The sequence below is a fragment of the Plectropomus leopardus genome, chromosome 4, assembly GCF_026936395.1.
Source record: "Plectropomus leopardus strain MGB_pleo_1.0 chromosome 4, ASM2693639v1, whole genome shotgun sequence".
Taxonomy (NCBI): domain Eukaryota; kingdom Metazoa; phylum Chordata; class Actinopteri; order Perciformes; family Serranidae; genus Plectropomus; species Plectropomus leopardus.
This window is the reverse complement of record NC_142179.1, coordinates 26,965,318-26,986,992: the sequence shown is the minus strand read 5'-3', so window position 1 is coordinate 26,986,992 and position 21,675 is coordinate 26,965,318. Positions and strand designations below refer to the sequence as shown.

At 39.5% G+C, this 21,675-nt stretch overlaps 1 protein-coding gene across 1 annotated transcript; it reads left to right on the top strand.

Annotated features, from left to right (window-relative positions):
- Nucleotides 1–1,905: 1,905 nt before the first annotated feature.
- adra1aa (adrenoceptor alpha 1Aa) lies at nt 1,906–21,667 on the top strand. Its single transcript, XM_042488885.2, has 3 exons — nt 1,906–2,119; nt 6,959–8,461; nt 16,105–21,667. Exons 2-3 carry the CDS (start codon nt 7,564–7,566, stop codon nt 16,656–16,658), a joined length of 1,452 nt encoding a protein of 483 aa, XP_042344819.1. The 5' UTR covers nt 1,906–2,119; nt 6,959–7,563; the 3' UTR covers nt 16,659–21,667.
- The last annotated feature ends 8 nt before the right edge of the window (nt 21,668–21,675 follow it).

Here is a 21,675-nt window from a genome sequence, read left to right as displayed (position 1 = left end):
GTAAACGCTCAAATGTCCTCGCTGTGAGCCAGCAGCAGCTCCAGATAATGCCTTTATATCTGGACCCAACTGGAAAACAAAGTAAGCACCAACTGGCTAAACCGAGGATTTGTTCACAGTGGGAAGAAACATATCCGTCCCGAAAAAAAGAAAAAAAATCAATGTTGTGTATCTATTCATGTGTGCTGGTGGGTGTGTTAGTGCGCCTGTTTCTGCTTCGTCTCTTCATCATAGCTTAATTGAAAAAAAAAAGTGCAAGCACAGGCGTGGAATAATAATGTCCCAGGTGATATTGTAATGTCAGATAAATTGCAATTGACTGTTATGCCGCAGGCAATAATAAATGCGTATTGACTGAGTTGTGCAACAGATAGACCGGGAAATTCTACAAGCTATATATGATGTGTGTTATATGTGAGCTTTAGTTATTAATTCTGTAATAAAAACAAAGACACTTAACATAAAAAGTATATAAGAACTGTATAATACCTTATAGTACAAAGAATAATCATCTCTGGCATTAAACCATAGGTTTAAATGTGCAGTAGTTTTTGGTTCTGCTAATGAAATAATGCTTTTAATTAGAGCCAGCAAAACAGTGTGATTATTTTGTATATAGGTGGTATAGATAAAGTACTTATTAGGTACCAATACCAATACCAGGTGTACAAGTACAAGGGAAGACGAGAAAAGGGATAATGGGGGTAACTTTATCATTAACAGGGATGTAGACATAAATCACGCTGCATTCAGATGTTTAGAAATCAGTGTACTGTAACATTGTTATTGAAATGAAGGGAAAGGGGTAACACTTACCAGAAAAATCATTATTGTATATACATTATTGTTCCTGTTGGATATCAAAATGTTCGGCTAAGGCTGGCAAGAAGGATGTAGCTTGAAGAGACAGTTCACCTGAAAATGAAAGGCACTATATTTTTGTGCTGTTTATCAATCGAGATTGTTTGGGAGTGATTTGCAGAGTGTTGGAGATATTGGCCGTTGAGATGTCTGCCTTCTCTCAAATATAAATACACTAGAAAGAAAATTGTTTCTATGTGAAACTGCTCACAACAAGGTCTGTGGATTATCTTGAGTAATCAGGTCATGATTTTTGAAAAGAAACATTGCTGTTGAGTTTTTCAAATGTATTGCTTTTGGCACTCTAGTCCATTATATCAGAGAGAAGACAGACATCTCTATGGCTGATATCTCCAACACTTTGCAGCTTACACCAAAACAATCTAGATGGATGAATAGCCCTAAAGGTAAGAGGAAAAATATGCATTTTTGACTTTGAGAGTGAACTGTTGCTTTGATAACTATAAAATAGCTACCTGCATGTTTGAATTCTTATTCAAATAATGACAAAATAATGGGGAACAGTAGAGAAGAACCTTTTGTGTGCTACCACCAGCTCTTAAAGAATTAAAGGGCCAAATACATGTGCTTTACAAACTTCACTCAGCAACACTCAGTACGAAAAGGAGAAAGAAAAGTGTAGCAAAATTTATCAAATGACCAGACATTTTTTTGTCATTTAGGAGTTCTTTTAAAGCATGCAAGGGTAATTCCAGCTGAGGAAATGGCCATTTAATTTAAGTTATAGCGCAGTGTTATCAGGGCACATCCCAGAAATTAAGGGAGAAAGCTTCTTTATAGTGTCTGTGCGTAAAAAAAGCCTCGCGGATGCGGACACTGAAATGAGCAAACTTTACTTCAGTTGAGTGACAGTCGCTAATGAAGCATTTGTGAATGAAATGTCCTGCTGGGTAGACAGTGACTGGTTGCGATGACGCACAGGGAGTGATGCTGAAGAGGGGGGTGAGGTGATGTGAGGATGAGGATGGTTGGTTGGTTGGATGGTGGTGGTATGGGGGCTTACGGGGGTAGTGTGGTTCGAGGAGAAAACAGTGAGTCATTTGGTGCTCATCATTATTTGAAGAGACTTGGAGCACCTGAGGGTCGGGCGTTTGGACCGGCTGATGTGAGGGCTCTCCATGATGAGCGCACTTGGCTTCCCCGTTCACCGTCTCCGAGTGCGAGTCAGTAATCACAAGCGCGTCCAAATGTGGCTCAGGCGAGTCGCCGGGATGTGAAGATCTAACTCAAAGTTGAGGTGAGTGCCAGAAAATTTCATTTCTAACGTTTAACTAAGGCGTTTTGAGCGGATCTCCCTTGATATCAATTATTTCTCATTTAATTGACGCGCTCCCCCATTTACTGTCCGTGGTGTAATGCTGATTTTGGATAAATCTCACTGAGCGGACTTTTGATTTGGGGAAAAAGGGGGAAATATTTCTTACAATACAATGATCAAATAATAATTTTGGCAGAATTGAGTTTGATTGGATTTATATTGTAATTTGATTTTGGGCTATAATTTGGTGAGCATTTATCTCTTTATTTTGTCTCTACAGTAGGGAGTTGCCTTTCTAAAATAATGAGGCTGGGTCGCACTGATCTATAAATATATGATTTATATGATGCTTCTAATGTTTTTAAAATTTTCTCAATCAATCTTTCACTAATAGATCCTTAAGATTAAGAGATATCCTATGAATTTCTTGTAAGTGTATTTTAAGAGTGTGTATATAGAGAAGAGCACTAAGAGGTCTATAATGTCTGCTGACCACCAAAGGTGTCTACAGGTCCCTGGCTCTCTCTTTTTTATTAAGGTGGATATCACTTTCTGTCAGACAGGTATCACCTATAGTCCTGCACAGTGGTTTCATGTTATAGGGCTGGGAATTACCCTGCACACTAGCAGTGAAGAGGCTGAGATAACATCTGAGCCAGAGTGGATATTTACTCCTTGCCAATTAAAATAGCTGCAGACATGGAGAGGCTCCATGTCTCCCGCTGTCCCCAACATTATTGTGGATTCCTGTCCAACCCTCAGCAACATGCAGCTACACATGCAGTCATTTTAACACATTGTTATTTTGTGTCTGTCTGGGAAAAAAGCACAAATGAAAAACATAAGATTTTAAAAGCAAGGACAAATTACTACTACTTGCCCTGGAGCAAGGCATCTTTAGCCTCTGGCTTCTTCTTCATGAAGCTGCTTATTGGTTTAGTTGCCCTGGCCTTCCACGGGGAAACACCCACTTTAGATATTTGTTTCTCTGTGAATATTAAACAGAACAATGCTGAGAAAGATCCTAATCAATGTGCATTACTCCACTGCCCCTGACAGCCCCAGTGAAATCCTCTACACCTCAAACTGTGATCTGGTTATATCAACAAGTCTGTAATCTGGAGCCCAATGTAGACAGTAAGCTTTAATTTCAAATGGTCAACAGTTTCAATTAAGAGTGTAAGTCTTGTGATTGTGAATTATGAGCTGCAGCAATTTATCAAGTCTTTCTGTCCAGTTTAAACACATTTTCTCTGATGAAAAAGAAAAAAAAGGTTGCAATCACAATCTTTGCTCCCATATTCTTTATTTTTAATGTAATAAAATCACAGAGTAGCCAGAAATCTATCTGCATCTTATTACTAGCAATGACATAAACGTCCATCACCTGAAACTCCTTTACTGCGAGAACAAACAGAGAGCAATAAGTGGGTTCAGCCAATATGACTGAACTTGTCTTACATTAACTCCATCAAGCTCATTTTCTCCATCGCAACACAGTACATTTAATATAACAAACAATTTATATTCAGAAGGGACGTTTAATATTTTAAGCTGAGGTAACCTAATCTTTTCTCCTGTGCAAAATGAAGATGGTGTAATGAGCTCCTGCAAATAAACATGTAACTCTTACTTTCATAATTACATTAGAGGCACCAGCCGTGAGTGGGCAGGAGAAGCTCTCAGGTGCTGCGTTATGATGGCTGCTGAGAGCTGGCTTTGCCGCACCATGCTAGTGCAGGAACCAGAGACATAAATGTCCATTCAACATGTTAAACAGGTGTAGATCCTGGGAGTAGCCAAGGTTTGTGGGGCACAGAGGAAAAGGTCAGCCAGTGGTTAATAGTGTGGCGAGGAGTAATGGAGGAGGGGAGGGGGCTCAAGACTGGAGGGGACTGCGTAATGCCTTCGCCCTCACCGCGGTCTTTGACAGCCTGTCTTTGTGTGAAGCATGTTTGACTCCAGCATTGTTAAAGCTGAGGTAGATAGTCAGAGAGACAGAAAGACAGAAGGGAAACACTCTGTAGAAAAGAGGGCAACTCAGAGGAACTTTTAATTTAGGCTAGTCTCAAATAAAGCAGCTTAACGAAATCCCCAAATCGTCAACATGGCCTCACTACTTTTACTAGCCCCATCTAATCTACGTTTAGGTAAGGAACATCCACATTACAAATGTCAGTAATCTGCTCAGACAAGATTAATTTCACATCTGTCAAAGAGGAGGACTTCGCATGGAAGTAAGACATTGTTCTGAAGACAAAGGTCAGAACATTTAAAATGAAATTAATTTTGATGCATCAAAGTCAGAGGGAACGATTCGGGCCAAAATCAACACTACTGGAGGAGCAGTTCCCAATATTTTACTTCCAACTGAGTGACTGAATTTCTCATTTTATATAAATAGATACAATGGAAACGGCCCAGTATTCTGTCTTGTATAAATGTTTTTCTTTTTTACTTTACATGAAATAAAATTGTAGGTATTGTACTATAGAAAGCAAAGCTAAAAAAAACAACAACACTGAACAACCAGGAATCTTGCTGTTGCAGGGTAAACACTCAAAAATGTTGTGGAAATAGTAGGGTAAATCATTTTAGGAAACACGCTTGCTCACTTTTCCTGTGAGAATTAAATGAGAAGATCGATACCGTTCTCACATCTGTGCTGTAACCATGGAGCTAGAGCTTAATTTAGCATAAAACACAGCTAAAGTCCACTAACTAACACGTTACACCTGGTTTGTTTAATATGTGACCAAATTGTCCATTAAGCAAAGAGGCAGCAGACAATGAGCTTAGCTTAGCATAAAGATCGAAAGCAGGGGGAAACAGCTATCCAAAGGGGGAAAAACTACACACAAATTAAGTTTTAAAGCTCCCCTATTAACATATCATATGTTGTTTTGTTAATATTTACAAAAGATGAAATGTCAAAATCACAATTCAGGATTTTATGGGGATTTACCAAGAATTTATTAAGAGAATTGGATATAGTGCTGGTGGCGGAAAGAAACGAAAAAAGTAAATAAACAAACAAACAACAAACAAGAAAATTACCTGAAGTAAATGCTAAAATTACATATATATTTTCTTTTTTCTGTAACATAATTTCAAATACTTGATTATTAAAATTATAAATATAGTTTTCTGGACATTTTTCCTTTTTTAAAAAAACAAAAACATACAAAAAACATATTTAATCATCTCCCCCAGCTAATTTTCAGATGATTTCCTTGTCACAATTTACTTTTTTTTTTTTGCAGTTGCTCATGATGTTTTTTCCTGTGTTTTTGAAAGAAATTAAACCAGTTTTCTCCAGTTCCAGAGGTTTAAATGCCAGTGAAAGGCGTTTGACTGCAGCACAAGCGAACTGATGTCAATCAAGGAGTTAAAGGATTAAACCCAACCCAACCTTCATCAGCTCAGCCTCGGATTTCTTCTCATGAATGTCATAATGATTCAGCTATTAGTGAATTTTACAACTTTTCGGACATAAAGATTTAAATAAGGGCTATTCAAGTGTTTGTACTGAGAAGTTTATTTAAGTTTTAAAAGAATAATCCACAGATTAATGGTCCTTTCTTGATGTCAGTCTATGGGGAAATGTCCTTTTTGGGACCCAATAGCATCATGCGATGGACCTAAAGTTTTAATTAAAGCCCAAGTCCATTCCTGTGAGTCTTGAGGATAACATGTTGGTGCTATTTCAAGACTTCCTCAAGATGCTGGTAAACTGTTTTGTTTGGACAGAGCCAGGCTAGCTGTTTCTTACAGGTTTCAGTCCTCATGCTAAGCTAAGCTAATTAGCTACAGCTTGGTATTTAGTATCTAAACATTAGAGTGTTATCACAGCACAAATAAGAATTCATTCATTCATAATCTGTAACTGCTTACTCTGTTTAGGGTTGCCGGGGCACTGGAGCCTATCCTCGCTGACATTGAGCGAGAGGCGGGGTACACCGTCAACAGGGCTGACACATAGACAGACAATCATTCACACTCATAATCACACTGAAAGGCAATTTTAGTCGCCAGTTAATCTAACCTGCTTGTCTTTAGACTTTGTGAGGATGCTGGAGGACCTGGAGAAAATCCACACTGAGACAAAGAGAACATGTAAACTCCGTACAGAAGGGCCCCAGCCTTGTTTTGTGGCAACATTGCTGACCACATTGCCAACCACGTTATTTTGGAAAACAGCCATTTTCTATGCTTATTTTCCTGAATGTCAAACCAGGCTAAATATAACTACACCTGAAAACGCCTCTGTGAATCAATGTCAGATTGTAACGCTTTACATTGTTTTGACCTCAATCTGTATAGAGGTCACAGTGTGGTATTGATTGATTTAGAGGAGGGATTAAGAGCTATAGGTCAGGCTTAGTTTGAGGTAGGTCAATTGAAGATCATATGAGTGCCAGAAAATGGCAATAAAACACACATAAGGTTTGAGACTGTTGTGTTGTTTACTTTCCAGCTATTCTTGCTTCTGGTTCAATGCCATCTAGAGTTTTAATTGTTTGATGTTTCCCATGCGATTCAGTGTGAAAGGCAACTGATCGGTTTCTTTATTCCTCAACCTCACATTGTGTTTAGTCAATAAACGCAAGATGAGGCTATGGCCACATTGATCTCACAGCAACTGTGGTTCAGACATTGCCTTTCGCCCACAGACTTGATAGATCTGAGATGTGATAACACAGAAAAAGCTGCAAAAAAGAAACAATGGACAAAACGAGGAGGAATGCTTCAGAGTTTTACAGTATGTGGTGGATGTTTCATTTCTCTCACAGCAGATTCTTCTGTCTTTCTTTCCAGAGGTGCTGGATACTGGTGCTGTGGTCCTGTGATTGTGCTAAAGCTGAATCTGACCCTGTGTTCCTCAGGAAGAGCCTGGATGACTACTGCTCACCTACCCAGAAAAGTGGTTTCTCACAATTTTTAAGAACATGGACTTGAATTTTTGTTCCAAAACTGCGGTTTCTGGGTCACAGCACATGCAAAGATTTTTTCTAGATTTTTCTGTGTGCGCTCATTGTGTATCCTATCTGTAATGCTTCCATACAGTGTTTTTGTACCAGCTGCACCATTACAGTTAAAGCATTTTCAAGATGGATTACCTGATTTCTGCGCAGTAGGTTTTTGTCTGCATATATTATACCTCTCTCCCAGTGTTTCTGCATGCATCCTGTAGTTTTATTTTTCTTGATGCATTGCCAGCATAATGGCTCATTTGCCAGAGGCACCATCATTCAAATGATGTTGTGACAAGACGGACTTAATGTGATCATTACTCTAATGGCTTTTATGAGAATGCCCTGATGTCCCCTCTCTCCTGTAGTGATACAAAATAAAATAGGTGTGTGTTACAGTCCACCTTTGCAGCGCAGGGCAGTGTCGATTACAGCTGAGTATTGGAACAGATGGTTCCAGTGCTGGACAATATGACCCCAGCTCCTCTGACACAGAACTGCTCCAACTGCAGCCAGGTTATAGTCCCAGAGCTCAACGTGGTCAAAGCTGTGGTTTTGGGCCTGGTGCTTGGCGTCTTCATTGTGTTTGGAATTGTTGGAAACATCCTGGTCATCCTCTCGGTGGTTTGCCATCGACACCTGCGGACAGTCACACATTATTTTATAGTCAATCTGGCAGTGGCAGATCTGCTGTTGAGCTCAACTGTGCTACCCTTCTCTGCCATTTTTGAGATTGTGGATCGTTGGGTGTTTGGACGAGCCTTTTGCAATGTTTGGGCAGCTGTGGATGTGCTCTGCTGCACCGCCTCCATCATGAGCCTTTGCGTGATCTCTGTTGACCGCTACATTGGAGTCAGCTACCCTCTGCGCTATCCGACCATAGTGACTAAACGCAGGGCGCTGCTGGCAGTGATGCTGCTCTGGGTGCTGTCCATCATCATATCTATCGGACCTCTGTTTGGCTGGAAAGAGCCAGCACCTGAGGACGAGTCTATCTGCAAGATCACAGAGGAGCCAGGCTACGCTATCTTTTCTGCCGTGGGCTCTTTCTACCTCCCTCTGGCCATCATACTGGTCATGTACTGTCGCGTTTATGTGGTAGCTCACAGGGAGAGCCGGGGCCTGAGGGAGGGCCAGAAGACGGAGAAGTCAGACTCAGAGCGAGTGATACTCAGGATACACAGAGGCAACACAACTGTATCAGAGGACGAGGCCCTTCGCAACCGCACACATTTTGCCCTGCGCCTACTCAAGTTCTCACGTGAGAAGAAGGCCGCAAAGACCCTGGGCATTGTGGTTGGCTGCTTCGTGTTGTGCTGGTTGCCATTTTTCCTGGCGCTACCCATTGGTGAGTATTGTTATATGTTATTTTGTATGTGATTCTTAATAAAAGAAGATGTCTATTTTTTGGCAAAGCAGCAATTGTGAGTGAAATCAACCCCAAATGATACTTTAATCAGCTCATTAAAAAGAATAGTTCAACATTTTGGGAAATGCACTTAGAACATATTATTACTTATATAATGATATTACCTGTGAGAGTTAGATGAGAAGATTGATACCACTCATGTCTATAGGGTAAATATGAATCTACAGCCAGTAACAGGTTAGCTTAGCTTAGCATAAAGACTGGAAACAGAGGGAAGTAGGTAGCCTTGCTCTGTCCAAAGCTTAAAATATCTTCCTACAAGCACTTCTTAAGCTCACAAACCGACACATCAGTGCTGGTTTGTTTAATCTGTACTAAAGATAGAAAGAAGTTGTGGTTTCATAGGAGGTTGTGGGACAGAGGCAAATTTGCCTTTCCAAGGATAGCGAAGGCATGACCTGCCCTTCTCTGTCTTACTTTGCCTCTGGTTGGTCCCGACATTCTAAAGCTAACTCTAACTGATCCCACTCTTTTCGCCCAAACCTAACCAACCCAACCAACAAAGGAAGCCACTGTAGGCAACAGGAAATATTTTTGTATCAGAAGTGTTCTGTTTGCTGTTTGTAGTCCAAGTTGTGTTGACCAATTGAGTTTGAACCGGCGAATAGTCCATGCGGAGAAGCTCAACGTATTGACCGTGAAGCAATCTCGGGGTCCACCAGCGATAATCTGACAACACTTTATCTGATCAGCCCAAAATATTGGCCCACAGGCTTTATTGTCATCAGACAATAGCTGACGGGTTCCGAGATTATAGGATGATACTTTTTCAAAAAATCACCTCCATCAAGGTTCACGGCGAGTTGAGCTGATACTAAAAGGTGAAGTTAAAACACTGCAGACCAGTGACAAGTCAGAGAGTACTGTCCCTGGAATCGTCACTTGTTTGACACAGACATCCTGCACATGCACAAACCTGAAATTTTTAAATAATCAAGCTACCGTCAATAGCAACCGCAATTTCTTTATTCACTCCTAAAAATGGCTGCCTGCAAAACTATTTTGTCCCGAAGTGCGGACATTCTTCTGTTTGGTTGGGGAATAAATGATTCTGCAAGTACCGGATTGAAGATAATGTCACGCTGTTTCACATGGCGTCGCTATGGCAATCAGCTGAGAATCCCGCCCTACACTGAGGGGGTACTATATGCAGTGGAAAATTAAACAGAAAAATGGATCTGGAACCAAAACAGTTGAGTTCAGCTAAACCAGTGGAAATGAGGCATAAATTAAGCTGGCTAAACAGAAAGATATGAAAGTGGTGTTCTCATCCAACTCTCAGTAACAAAGAATTTTGCATGTTTCCCACAGTGTTACTGTTACTGTAAATATGCAACAGCAGGTTAAACTTCTTAATCAATAAGATCTCACAAACATTAAAAACAGGTTCATATCTTTGATCACCCACACTCACACATGAGTCAGACCACTTCCAGACTGCGATTTAATTTCTGCATTAATTTATTTAACACATCCATTCACCGGATTTTTGAAGTGCTCTTCAATTTAATAGTTTGATGATGTTAATTGAATTTCTCCTCTGTGGGCGAGCACTGAAGTCACTTTCATTGAGACGAGCCTTGTGGCCTCTTGAGTAGCATAGTAAATGCTTTGACTCGGCCAGGTAGACGCTCTATAAATAGGTGCAATAAAAATTTCAGACCTCTGACAGCCTTTAGTGCTCCCCTGTCTGCAAACAAAAGCAAAGGATTTCAGACCAACATATATTTCAAACATGGTTTTTAAATAAGTTGTCAAGCCATTCCTCTGCTTCCTTTTCTCTCCCTTGTATCTATGACTCACTTCATCACAGCGCCAGTCCAAGACCAACAGATAAAGCCATCACATCTGTGTCAGACCTTACTTAATGTTGCCTTATGAAGTGTGCTTGAGGGGAATTCACACGGCCTGAAAACCAACTCTGCATGCTCTATATGTGCTGGTGTCAATATGGAGAGAATGTGAGCTGGAAATCTGAAACAAGTACATACGTGAGATGACAAAGACCTCACAAATCCCTAAGGGTTTTTATTTATTCCATGCTCTCATGCTTGTAAATATAGCTGCCTGCTACCATTTGACGTTTGTCTTTCCTGACTGGGAAATAAGAAAAACCTCAGTTTACCAATGCCACATAACTCTGGACAATGAGAGATTTATCAGTGAATCATCAAGCAATAGTCTGGTTCTGACGTGTAGCGCTGCATAAGTAATTATTTTTTTATTTGGTTTATTGGCATAAACATTATTTTGTCATCAGAGAAAATGAATAGTGAGAATTAAATCCTGTCAGAAAGAAAAAAAAGAGTACCAGAGTCTTTGCATTTGATTGTGGATTGTCCTCTCTCCTTGACATTTCGTAAGTCCTTTTTAGGGTCTATAAGGCAGTGTAAAGCAAGCTGTTTCTAATTTACAGAGTAACTTCATGGTGTCCCTGTGGCTTTAAATGTTAAGTTAATAATCCTGGATGGCAATGTCATCATAATGTCCCAAAAATATTGTAAATTAAAAAAAAGAGGCTACACTCCTGCAGGTAAAAAAAAGGTCAAAATTTTAGTTGGTGTTAAGTGTAGGGCTTCACAATTGTCAGTTAAATCAGATTTGATAAACGTTCACGTAATATAACAGACAAGCAAAGTTCTCCCCCAAACTCATGTGTGCTTTCTACACTTATGACAAATCAGAAATGTGCAAAAAAGTTGGGTTTTTTTGCGGACACAAGATATCAAACAAAAGGCAGAGACTGTATTGTGTTACATTGTAAATTCACCACTTATAAGCAGAAGCCAGAGGATAATGTTATCTTTAAGCCTGACCAGGCAAAACCCCCCTTCCTCTGGGCAGCTGCCTCGGCCAAAGAGCAGTGTGAAAGTGAGGGGCGCTCATTCTGCAGCTAAATCTGGGGGTAGGTTACTCAATTGGACAAACCCACAGATAATCATCCAGTTTCCCTTCATCTTTGCTTTTTAGCATCCTTCAGCTCATTATCACTGTGCGCTGTGCTACGAGTTGGATGAGACCAAAAACAGAGCTATTAATACGGTGGACTGAAATACGACTCCAAATGAATGCTAATGTTGCTCTGTGTCTGAAATAGACAACTGTTAACGTACTGTTAACTGTTAACGTACAGCAGAAAGCCTACAGCTTTGTAGGGTGAAAAAATATATAGTGGTGTGCTTTTTCAGCTGCTACTACATGGCCAAAAGTAAATGATCTCTACCACACTGCCCCATTTGGCTATCGTTTGGTCAAAATCATGTGTCTCAAAATCTACAAAAAACACCTTTTGGCAGATTATCCAACAGTTTTTGAATGGTTTCATAAGCCAATACACGTCAGCTCAGAATTTAAGAAATCACAACGATAGAGTTACATATTTTTCACATGACAACACCCAGTGATGTTACATTGATTTTAGGCAACAATTATTATTGAACCATTATTGAACAGCTGTAATACCCTTATTTTTCTCTCTCAAATAATTTATCTATCAAGTGTACCAGCAATAATAGAAATGTTCTTTTTGGCACAGCGGGGAATAAAATGTATGAGCTCTACAGCCAGGCATGAAAGAATTTGCTCTCAATCTCCCTCCACATCTTCTTTCTATCCATCTCTTTACCACAACCTCATTTTTCAACAGCCCACGTTTAGCCGTCTACAACAGCCTGTCCAGTAGAGCATTTCACAAGACAGCTTCTCCAATTCTATAGATAGATAGATAGATAGATAGATAAAAGCCTCAGAAGAAGTCAGCCTTTCAATTATTGTAATGTTTCAGCGGCAGTCACTGGATACATGAAGAGTCATATTTACAGTGAGTAACAGGGCTGCATGTAATGTGCCTGTTAAGCCATTTTCTCTTCTTCTTCATTAAGGATCCCACTCACGCTTTCTGCTGTGAATGCTTCCTCTAATCACAAGCAGCTCAATTTATGAAGGCAATTTTTTATACAATCCTTCACCCTAATGGCAAGTGTGGAGCTTTTCTTTTCTTTTTTTTATAACTGAATTAAACTATAAGAAAAATGAAGTGGATGTAAATGAGGGCACTGATATATTTATCTCAGTAGCTGCAGATCATGTGATAATAGCATACAAACACAACCTTTAAAACAGATATTAGAGTAAGCAACTGGTAAATGATTGTAGTTATTCTTGCAACGTGTAGGCAGGGGTGGGAATATTCAAAACGTTCTCGCTTTATACCATAATTAAAGCTTTGAAGCTTTAAAAGAACAGTTCAACCACAAAGTGACCTTTTTTTAAAAAGCACAACAAAAAATCATTCAGTCACACGGTGTTAGGTTGAATTTGTGAGGAAAACTTTATGTTGCATTCCTCCACAGTGAACGTAGAATCGAAAAACAAGACAGCAGTCCTAATGAATTGGAATAAACCAACAGCAAAACTATATCAAAACATCAATTTGCAAACTCTCACTCAACTCTTGCAGTATAATCCAAGTCGCATTATTCACTTGTATTCTCAGTACTTCACAAACACATGCATTTTCACTTAAAACCTCATCATTTAAAATACTTCCACCTATCAGTGTGCCCAAGCAGAGTTCACACAGAGTTCAGTTATTTATACAGTCTATGATTCAAATGCACGTGCATGCCAAGGCACCTGTTTGGCCGTTCATGTGACTGTTTGTACTGACGCCTTTTAATCTTAACCTTTCAGTGACAATGCATGTTTTTTGGGAAGCACTTAGCTACTGGATAAATGATATCTGGATTATACGCCACCAGTTGTCTGAAAGATTGTAAAGTGAAGTTTTATTATACCTTTTCTGTTGTTTCCTGTTTACCTATTTTCATGATGAATGAACACCTCTTTTGGATTTTCTCTTCACTGTGGAGCAATGCATGAAAACCAAACATTTCTTCACCAATTCAACAGGCTCAAAGTAAATTACATACACAAAGTATTCCTTTAAGTTTTTTGAAGTCCAGCAGTTTACCACTTTGGTCCAGACTGAACTATCTCAATAACTGTTGAAAAGACTCTAAGATATTTTTTTACAAACATTCATGGTCCTTATGAGGTGATCTGCTGATTTTTTGTTATTAAACTGGCAGGTTTAATGAAACATATTAATAACTTTTGGATGGATGGTCATGAATTTTGGTACAGATATTCACAACTCAAGTGATCTTACTTATCCTCAAGTGCCACCAGCAGTCTGTCAAAGGTTTTACTTATTCGATAAAAAAGACTGATATCAACATGGGATTGCAAATTCTTTACAGACATCCCTACAAGATGAATCCTCATTACTTTAGTAATCCCCTGACCTTTCCCTTTGCACCACTAAGATGTTTACATTTTAGAGTGAAATATAACTATTGAATGAATTGCTGTTCATTTTGCTACAAATTAGCTATTCAAGTCTCTTGATGATACAATAACATGCAAACTACAAAATAAACAAGCAGGGTGGAGGACTTGCACATCCAAAAAAAACCTTTGTACAGGTGCTGGATCAAAAAAAAATAACTATGGCAAGAATCAGTCAGGAGATCCACACTGTATTAACAGCTCCCACTAATTTTAGATTGTGCAACGTTTCGATCTAACGGAGATCTTTATCAGGCATTTTCAAATCATCACAAAGCAAAACAAGCAATATAAAGACACAAACACATTCATCTCTCAGGGGATTTGTTGTGATCTGCCTGATTGAGAGTCAGTTCACGCTCAGGTTGAAACAATCAGATTGGGCCAATCAGAGGAGAGCTGACTGGTGCTCTCTGACACTCCCACATGGAGGACAGAACATGTCTCCATGAAAAGCAGCCAAAAACAACAAATACTGTACAAAAATAAACTGAATACAACATGTCAAAAGTTACAGATACATATATCAAAAACCAGCCTATATGCTGATATTTGTTGAATTCAGTTTATCCTTGTTCATATTTCTGTTGTTTTGGGTTTCTTTTCATGGAGACATGTCCTCCATGTGTGAGTGTCAGAAAGCACCAGTCAGCTTTGCTCTGATTGGCTCGATTTGATTTTTCAAACTGAGAGTCAGGGTGTCAGTTCGGATGAGGACCCAAATGCAGAACATAAAAAAAAACAAGTGTGCAAATGAAAAGCAAGCCTGTAATGCTGATAAACTTAAAAAAAAAAAAAATAGGAATCCAAAAACAAATGAAGTACGGCTCAAAAACTAAACTGAGACAAACAAGGATAACACTGATGAACTCAGGGAATACAGGAGCAACAACAGAAGAAACAGGGAGGACATCAGGGCAAGAGTAACAGACAAACTGACAGGGGGGAGCAAACGAGACTAAAACAGAACAGGTGTGCAGGGAAGACTAACAAGACTGATACAAGACAGGTGAAAGTAATCAGGGAAACACACAGAGACAGGAGGTGAAGCCTGACATGAGACAAGAGGAGTGAAATAACAAAATAAAACAGGAAACAGAACATGAGAAACAAGAAACAAGGAAAACACCATCAGAAAACCCCCAAACAAAGTTAGCATTATAACAGGCTAAACTAAGCTGAGTATAGATGTAGGAGCCAATTCCTCAGTTTAATTTATTCTGTGTGGTGTGCATTAATAGCTTTTGAATCTGTGCTGATCCTGCAGGAAAAAGGAGATATGTAGAAGGTGTGGCTGGCTGGTGACGTGGCTGGCTGGGAAAGCACAGTCTTTTGACCTTGTGCAGCCTGACGTCTTCTCTTCATTTGCCTATTATTTTCATGAAATTGTTTGTACCAGCCAAAATAAGCCAGTTATTTCAGTTTTATTTAGAAACCAACACAAAACAAGTGGAAAATAAGCAATTGGTTTTTTTCTTTTGAATCGTTTCTTGACATTTAATTTTTTGTCGAGTAACCACAAGCGTCTAAGAACTCTCAGTCAGCCCAAGAGTGACCGACACAGCAGGATTCAAACAAAGAGACATTGCAGTCATTACAATGGAAAAATGCTACCTTCTTAACATAAGCCTGTTAGCACTGAGAGCATGTTTGCAAGCTGATGTTAGCATTTAGCTCAAAATGCAGTCGTGCCTTCATCCTCCCAGAGCCACAAGCGTACATCCATGGAGCCTGTAGATGCTTGTTTATTAACCCTTTAGAACCTGGATCATCAGTTTGTTGTGCTGCATTCAGATGCCTTTCACAATCAGTTGAACCTCGGGGATCTGAGAATATTCTTTTGAAATCATGGGAAAAAGGCAATGAGCAACTTAGCAAGAAATGCCAGGTATATTGCAAAAAAAAAGGTTACAAGAACATTTCTTGAAAATTATGAGATTTTTTTTGTGTGTTTATTTTTTGGTTTATTTTTTACTTATAATTTTTAAACTAATTTTCTGCTAGTTTTTGGGTTGTTAAGTTCCTCATTGTCTTAGATTGATAGATAGATAGAAATACTTTATTGATCTCAAAACTGAGAAATTGGGGTCTTCTTTTCATGTTTGTTGTTTCATGTTTTTTGAAAGAAGTTAATACATCAAACTCCATGTTTCAGAATTGTCCCCCTGCAAAGTGTAATGTTAATCGTCCTTGTGTCTCTAATGTCCCTCCAGGCTCCATATTTCCTGCTTACAGACCTTCAGACACTGTCTTCAAGATCACCTTCTGGCTCGGTTACTTCAACAGCTGCATCAACCCTATAATCTACCCATGCTCCAACCAGGAGTTTAAGAAAGCTTTCCAGAGTTTACTCGGAGTTCACTGTCTGAGAATGACTCCCAGACCGCACCATCATCATCTGAGTGCAGGTCAGAGTCAAGCCCAGGGTCAAGGCCAGTCCCTCAGTCTGGGCCTGGACAGCAGGGGGGCTCCCTGTCGACTCAGCCCTTCCTCCTCCATGGCCTTGTCCAGAACCCCTTCCTCCAGAGACAGCAGGGAGTGGAAGGTCTTTCCCGCAGGCCCCACAGGCGGATCTGGACAGGCCGAGACGAGCAGGGACAAAGTGGCCAAACTCTGCAGTAAAAGCTTCCACCGGACCTGCTGCTGCATCACCAGCGGTGGGACTCCCCCGCAGGAGTCAAACTGCGCCCAGCCCCCTCCAGTAGGAAACCTTCCCACCATTAAAATCCACCAACTGTCCCTGTCGGAAAAAGGAGAGCCTGTGTAACCACTATAATCCTTCATCCATTAGTCATGACTCCCGTTTCAAGGTCACAGATGAGAATATATTTCCTTCTGCTCCGTTGGATGAGCTGTGATGGAATGGTGTCTGCTTTGAAAATTTAAAAGTCCCAGTGTTGATATCGTTCTGTGATTTTTCCTGGATGTGAGGTCGTGAAAGAAATATCTATATTTATCATTTGCTATATTTTACCCCTTTAAGAAGGCAGCTTTTTAGCTTTCTGAACACAAACTAGGCTACTGCAGAATACAGCTTGGAGGAGATAAAAGGCATATGTGTGTCAATGTTTGTAAAAGTGTACAAAGAGGCACTCTCCGAAAGTAAAAAAGACCAAAAGAATTTTATATGTTTACATATTTTATATTACAGTGAGCAGTTCAAATGTACAAAAATGTAAGTATGGAAGTTTTATATATTGCATGATTTCACCAAACGTTTCAAAAATGCTGGTCAGTGCTGGTGCTCCTGTGGTCTCCAAAGTTTGCCTAATGCTGTTCCTGTTGTCACAGTGTTGTTTGTGTACTCCTCAGTACACAGTAAAAACTGAGGGACCTTGCATACTCTCATGTCACATTACAATAAATTTTTATGGCATATTCCTACGACGGGGTTCATGAGGGCATTTTTGGACTCTTGTTTCTTTTTGGATGAGTCACTGAATACATAGCCCCTGAAAACGTCTTCCTCATCCATCCACATTTCCCACAATTTCGTGTACCTCTGAGCGGTGCCAGATGGATGTCTTAATATACTTCTGTGGAATTTTAACTGACCTTGTGGTTGCTGACCTCAATCCTGACCAGCCCACAAGCCTCTTAAAAAAATCCACCAGATTTAGAGATGTCAAGTGAAGTCATACACAGTCTCAGACATTCTTCTCTCAGGCCCTTGTTTCAGTACTTTTTTTAGTTGCCATCCGCATGCAAAGTCATTATCTCGACCTTCATGGGCTCTTTTGCGTGGGTGCTTGTGTTTTTACCAAAGGTGGAAAACTGAGTGTGTTGAGTTCAAGACTGCAGCGTGTCTCTCTGTTTACGCAGAGGCATCAAAGGGCAAGAGGACAGCCTCTGCCAACCGTATTGATTTTTCTCCTCTTTCTGTAGTACCAAGATGTACTCCCTTTGCGAGTGCGAGAGGGAAGAGATGCAGTCGCGTGTTAAGTGCAGCAGAAGTGGAGTCGACAGCTCTCCCACGGGGGAGGTACGCGGCGATGCAGTGAGAGTGCCTGTCTGTGTCCGCGTTGTCATTGACTGGCATGTCTGCCAAACCTGTAAATCACACTATCTCTGCGCAGATGCCATTAGGCGAGCAAAGCTACCAGCCGCAGCAATAAAGTACAGATGGTACAGATGACCTAATTCACCCCTCCCTCTATTGTCTCTCTCTCTATATATATAGGGAGAACAAAACCTCAGCCGACGAATACCTGTGTGCCACGCTTTATAAAGATATATCATCTTCCAAATGCAATAAGGATTATCATAATTAGATCTTCAGCCTTGCAGGAGTCAGAAATAGGAGCAGAGCAAAAACACCCCATGTGTGTTTCACCAGCACTCATGTATTCAAGGTGAAATGTCAATAAGTGTGCATTTCCTCAGTATTCTTTTAATATTCTGAAAACCATGAATCACTGAGCTCTAAACGGGAGTAAAACTAATGCAGTTCTGCATCAGTGTTCGTGAGGATACTGTAGTGATGTCAGATCAGCTGTGGACTTGTAACAGTCGTGTCTCTGTTTCAGTGGATTGAAAGAATACAGCAAGTACTGCCGGTGACTCATGTTTGCACACTTTCCCCAGGAGGGATTAGCTGTGGAAAGTCTTCCTGATGCGTTTTGGTTCTCTCTCTAAAGCTCTCATCATCAGCTGGAGTGAAGATGTTGACATTATAGGATTCCCCCTCTCCGGTTTTTAATCAGCGCACTCATCATGCTAAGTCCTAATTGGACAACTGTCAAACAGCCAGGCGTGTTCGCTATAGTCGCAGCACTGTTGCTGATGTGCGCATCCACTGTGACGTTGTCTTGCTCTGTTCATTTTTACTGGCAGCGTCCCTGTGGGTGATGTTTCTGAGGAGCTGGAACAACAAAGTGCTGCTCTGGAGCTGAGGCTGCATCTGCATCACGACTCTGTGCCTCCACCTTGTGTCTCTCTGCCTCGCTGCAGTTACTCCATCCACTGCTGCGATGTGGTGTGACTCAACAAAATTGTTTATTTCTAAATATGAAATTGGTAACATTTATTTTTATTATGTGTCAAATTGTTTTAGGATTTTGGTATGTCTACATTTTTAAGACAGTTACTGGAAAGGATTATGAGGACACTGGAGACTGTGCTCAGTTGATACACTTCTAATTAATTAATTCCAATTAATTGCTCTTGTGACCAAGAGACTTTTAATCAGGGCTGAGAGAGAGATTCAGAGCCTTCACTTAAGTGACAGCGGTCACACCATTATGTAAAAATGCTCCATCACAAGTCAATTTTTCCTGAAACATTTCAGTTATACTGTCGAGGTGCAAGAATTCATGATGCAGAAAAATGACTCCTATAAACATTATTTTATTAAACATCCCATGCAAAAATGTCTAGAGATATATCTATTTTTGTTGTGATTTGTTTTGTTTTGTTTTTCAACAAGTTAAAATTACATTGAGGCTATTCCATACTCCCTCACTGAATAAAATCTTAGATTTATAAATGTGCATCTGTATACAATTTCAAAAATTTTTTACTACTGAACACAAGCTGTATCAACTATACTGGAATCTCTGTTCTCAGTGTGTGTGCACTAAAGGTTTGATCAAATTTTCCACATCATGCTTGTGTTAGTTGCTTGTGTTACTTGACCATGACGTGCCCTCGAACTATTGTGATGTCACAAAATTTGCTTTTAGGTACCCATCCTCAACTCAGATTTTAGGTGATGTGGCATTACAAACAGTAACTCTACTTAAATGTGGGATTTCTGTGTGGCTAGCTGGTTTTGAAATTAGGTGTCAAAGATGATGCGTTGAAGAATGCACAGAATTGAAACAGAGGAGAACAAAAAAATGCACAAAAAGCAACTGAGTTAAGAAACAACTGAAAAGAAAAGTCACAGTTTCACAGCAAACTGCAACTGACAATCACACCCCCACAGTCAATGCCCAGGTGGCTTCATCTAACCCCTCCTGCCCCCACCCTAATTGGACTCCACCACTGCATCAGGATAGGGTAAGCTAAAAAGGGGGAATAAATTTTAAACCTGGTTCTAAAAGGCCAACATCAATGTCTAAATGGCAAAATATTTACAAGTGAACAGAGTCAATATCTCTAGGATTAATTATGCTCCCAAATCTTCTGTCAGTGACCACCGTCTGATCACACAGCCAGAGGAGCTCAGACGGCTGAGTCCGCCCCCTCGCTCTCCTCAGCCAGGCTGCCAGCAACCACAATGACACCGATGAACAAAATCATCCCTGCCATCGATAAACCAGGTTGTAATAAAAAAGCAAACACAAACACAGAAACCTGGTTTATGATATAACTATTGTGTAAGACATTTAATTGGTGAAAGTGGAGATCAGACACCTAATTGATGGTTTCACTCTGACTAATGAGGCACCGCTGGCCTCGTCAAACCTGCTGACAGAGATGGCTGTTGGGGATCTGGGCGTGTGAAAGGGGATTAGTAGAACTGGTGAGCACAGGCAAACTGAATTAGAAAACAGTCTTCTACTGTCAGACTCGTCACAGTGAAGCTCAAACATCCAAGTGAAATAACAATAAATAACATACATTTTTTTAAATTGTAATTATTGGAGTGGGGGGTGGGGGTATTGTATTTAAGGTTATCAAACTGCCTTCATTACTTGAGTAAATGTACTTTCTACTCCTGTTTTTAATGGTTGTGCAGTAGATCAGTTAAAGAAGCAGAATGTAAAATTTGCCTGTACAGACAAGAATACAATCAGTTTCTAGTTATTAGGAGTCAATATTCATGGAAACAATTACTCCTCATAAACTCAACCAAACTAACCAAACTTAAATGTCTATGAGGAGTGTCGTGATGTTCTGATATTGATGATATTTTAAAGTTTGAAAATTGACGTAATGTTTATAATACAAATATTATAATATTATGTTTCTCTCTCTCCCTCTCCTAACGCCATCTGGTTGCCTTTTCATTATCCAATAAGTGTAATTTCTCTCTTTTTTTTGTGATTCTGTACAGTTTTGGTTATAGACTCGCTCTCCACCTTCTGAAATGCACATTTCGAAAGTAAGACAAAAAACATAATGCATTCTTAACAATGGTAAATATAAATCTGACCCATAGTCTTATTATTATTTTCATTTTTTTTTCTATAGATATTGTGATAATATTGTCACTGTGAATTCTTTTGGCCACAATAACATGTAGTGATTTTATATTAAAAATAAACACATTAGGAAGTATTTTTCTTTCAATTTCAATTAGCTGGTAAAATAAAAAAAAATTTTGTCCTAATATTGATGCCAAAAACATTTCATTTATTTGAGTGAGCATCAATAGGAAAGTTCAAGTTTTAAGAAACATTCAAATGTAACACAGAAATTTTAAAATCCATTGTAATATCCATTTGTAGGCTACATATTTATCTGTAAAGCATAACATGAATTTGTAAAAATGTAATAAGGTTTCTTTCTGGAAAAAAAAAGAAGGTCAGATTCTACAAAGAAATATTATTTCAACATATCCTTACATAAAATTTAACAGTTTTGTTTGGTTCTGATCTTTACAAAATATTTCCTGTTTCATTGTTTTTCTATTTACACTTTTTTGATGTCATGATTTTACAGCACTTTTCTGTTACTTTTACAGACATTTTTTACAGTGTACTATGTGAGCTACTGGGCACTTCATGGTAAAATCCTGATATGGTGCCAATCGTAATGTCTATGAACATGATCACTGTGTTCCCATAATAATCACTTAATTATAGTTATATCCAGGAATACGCTCTATGAAGTTATTT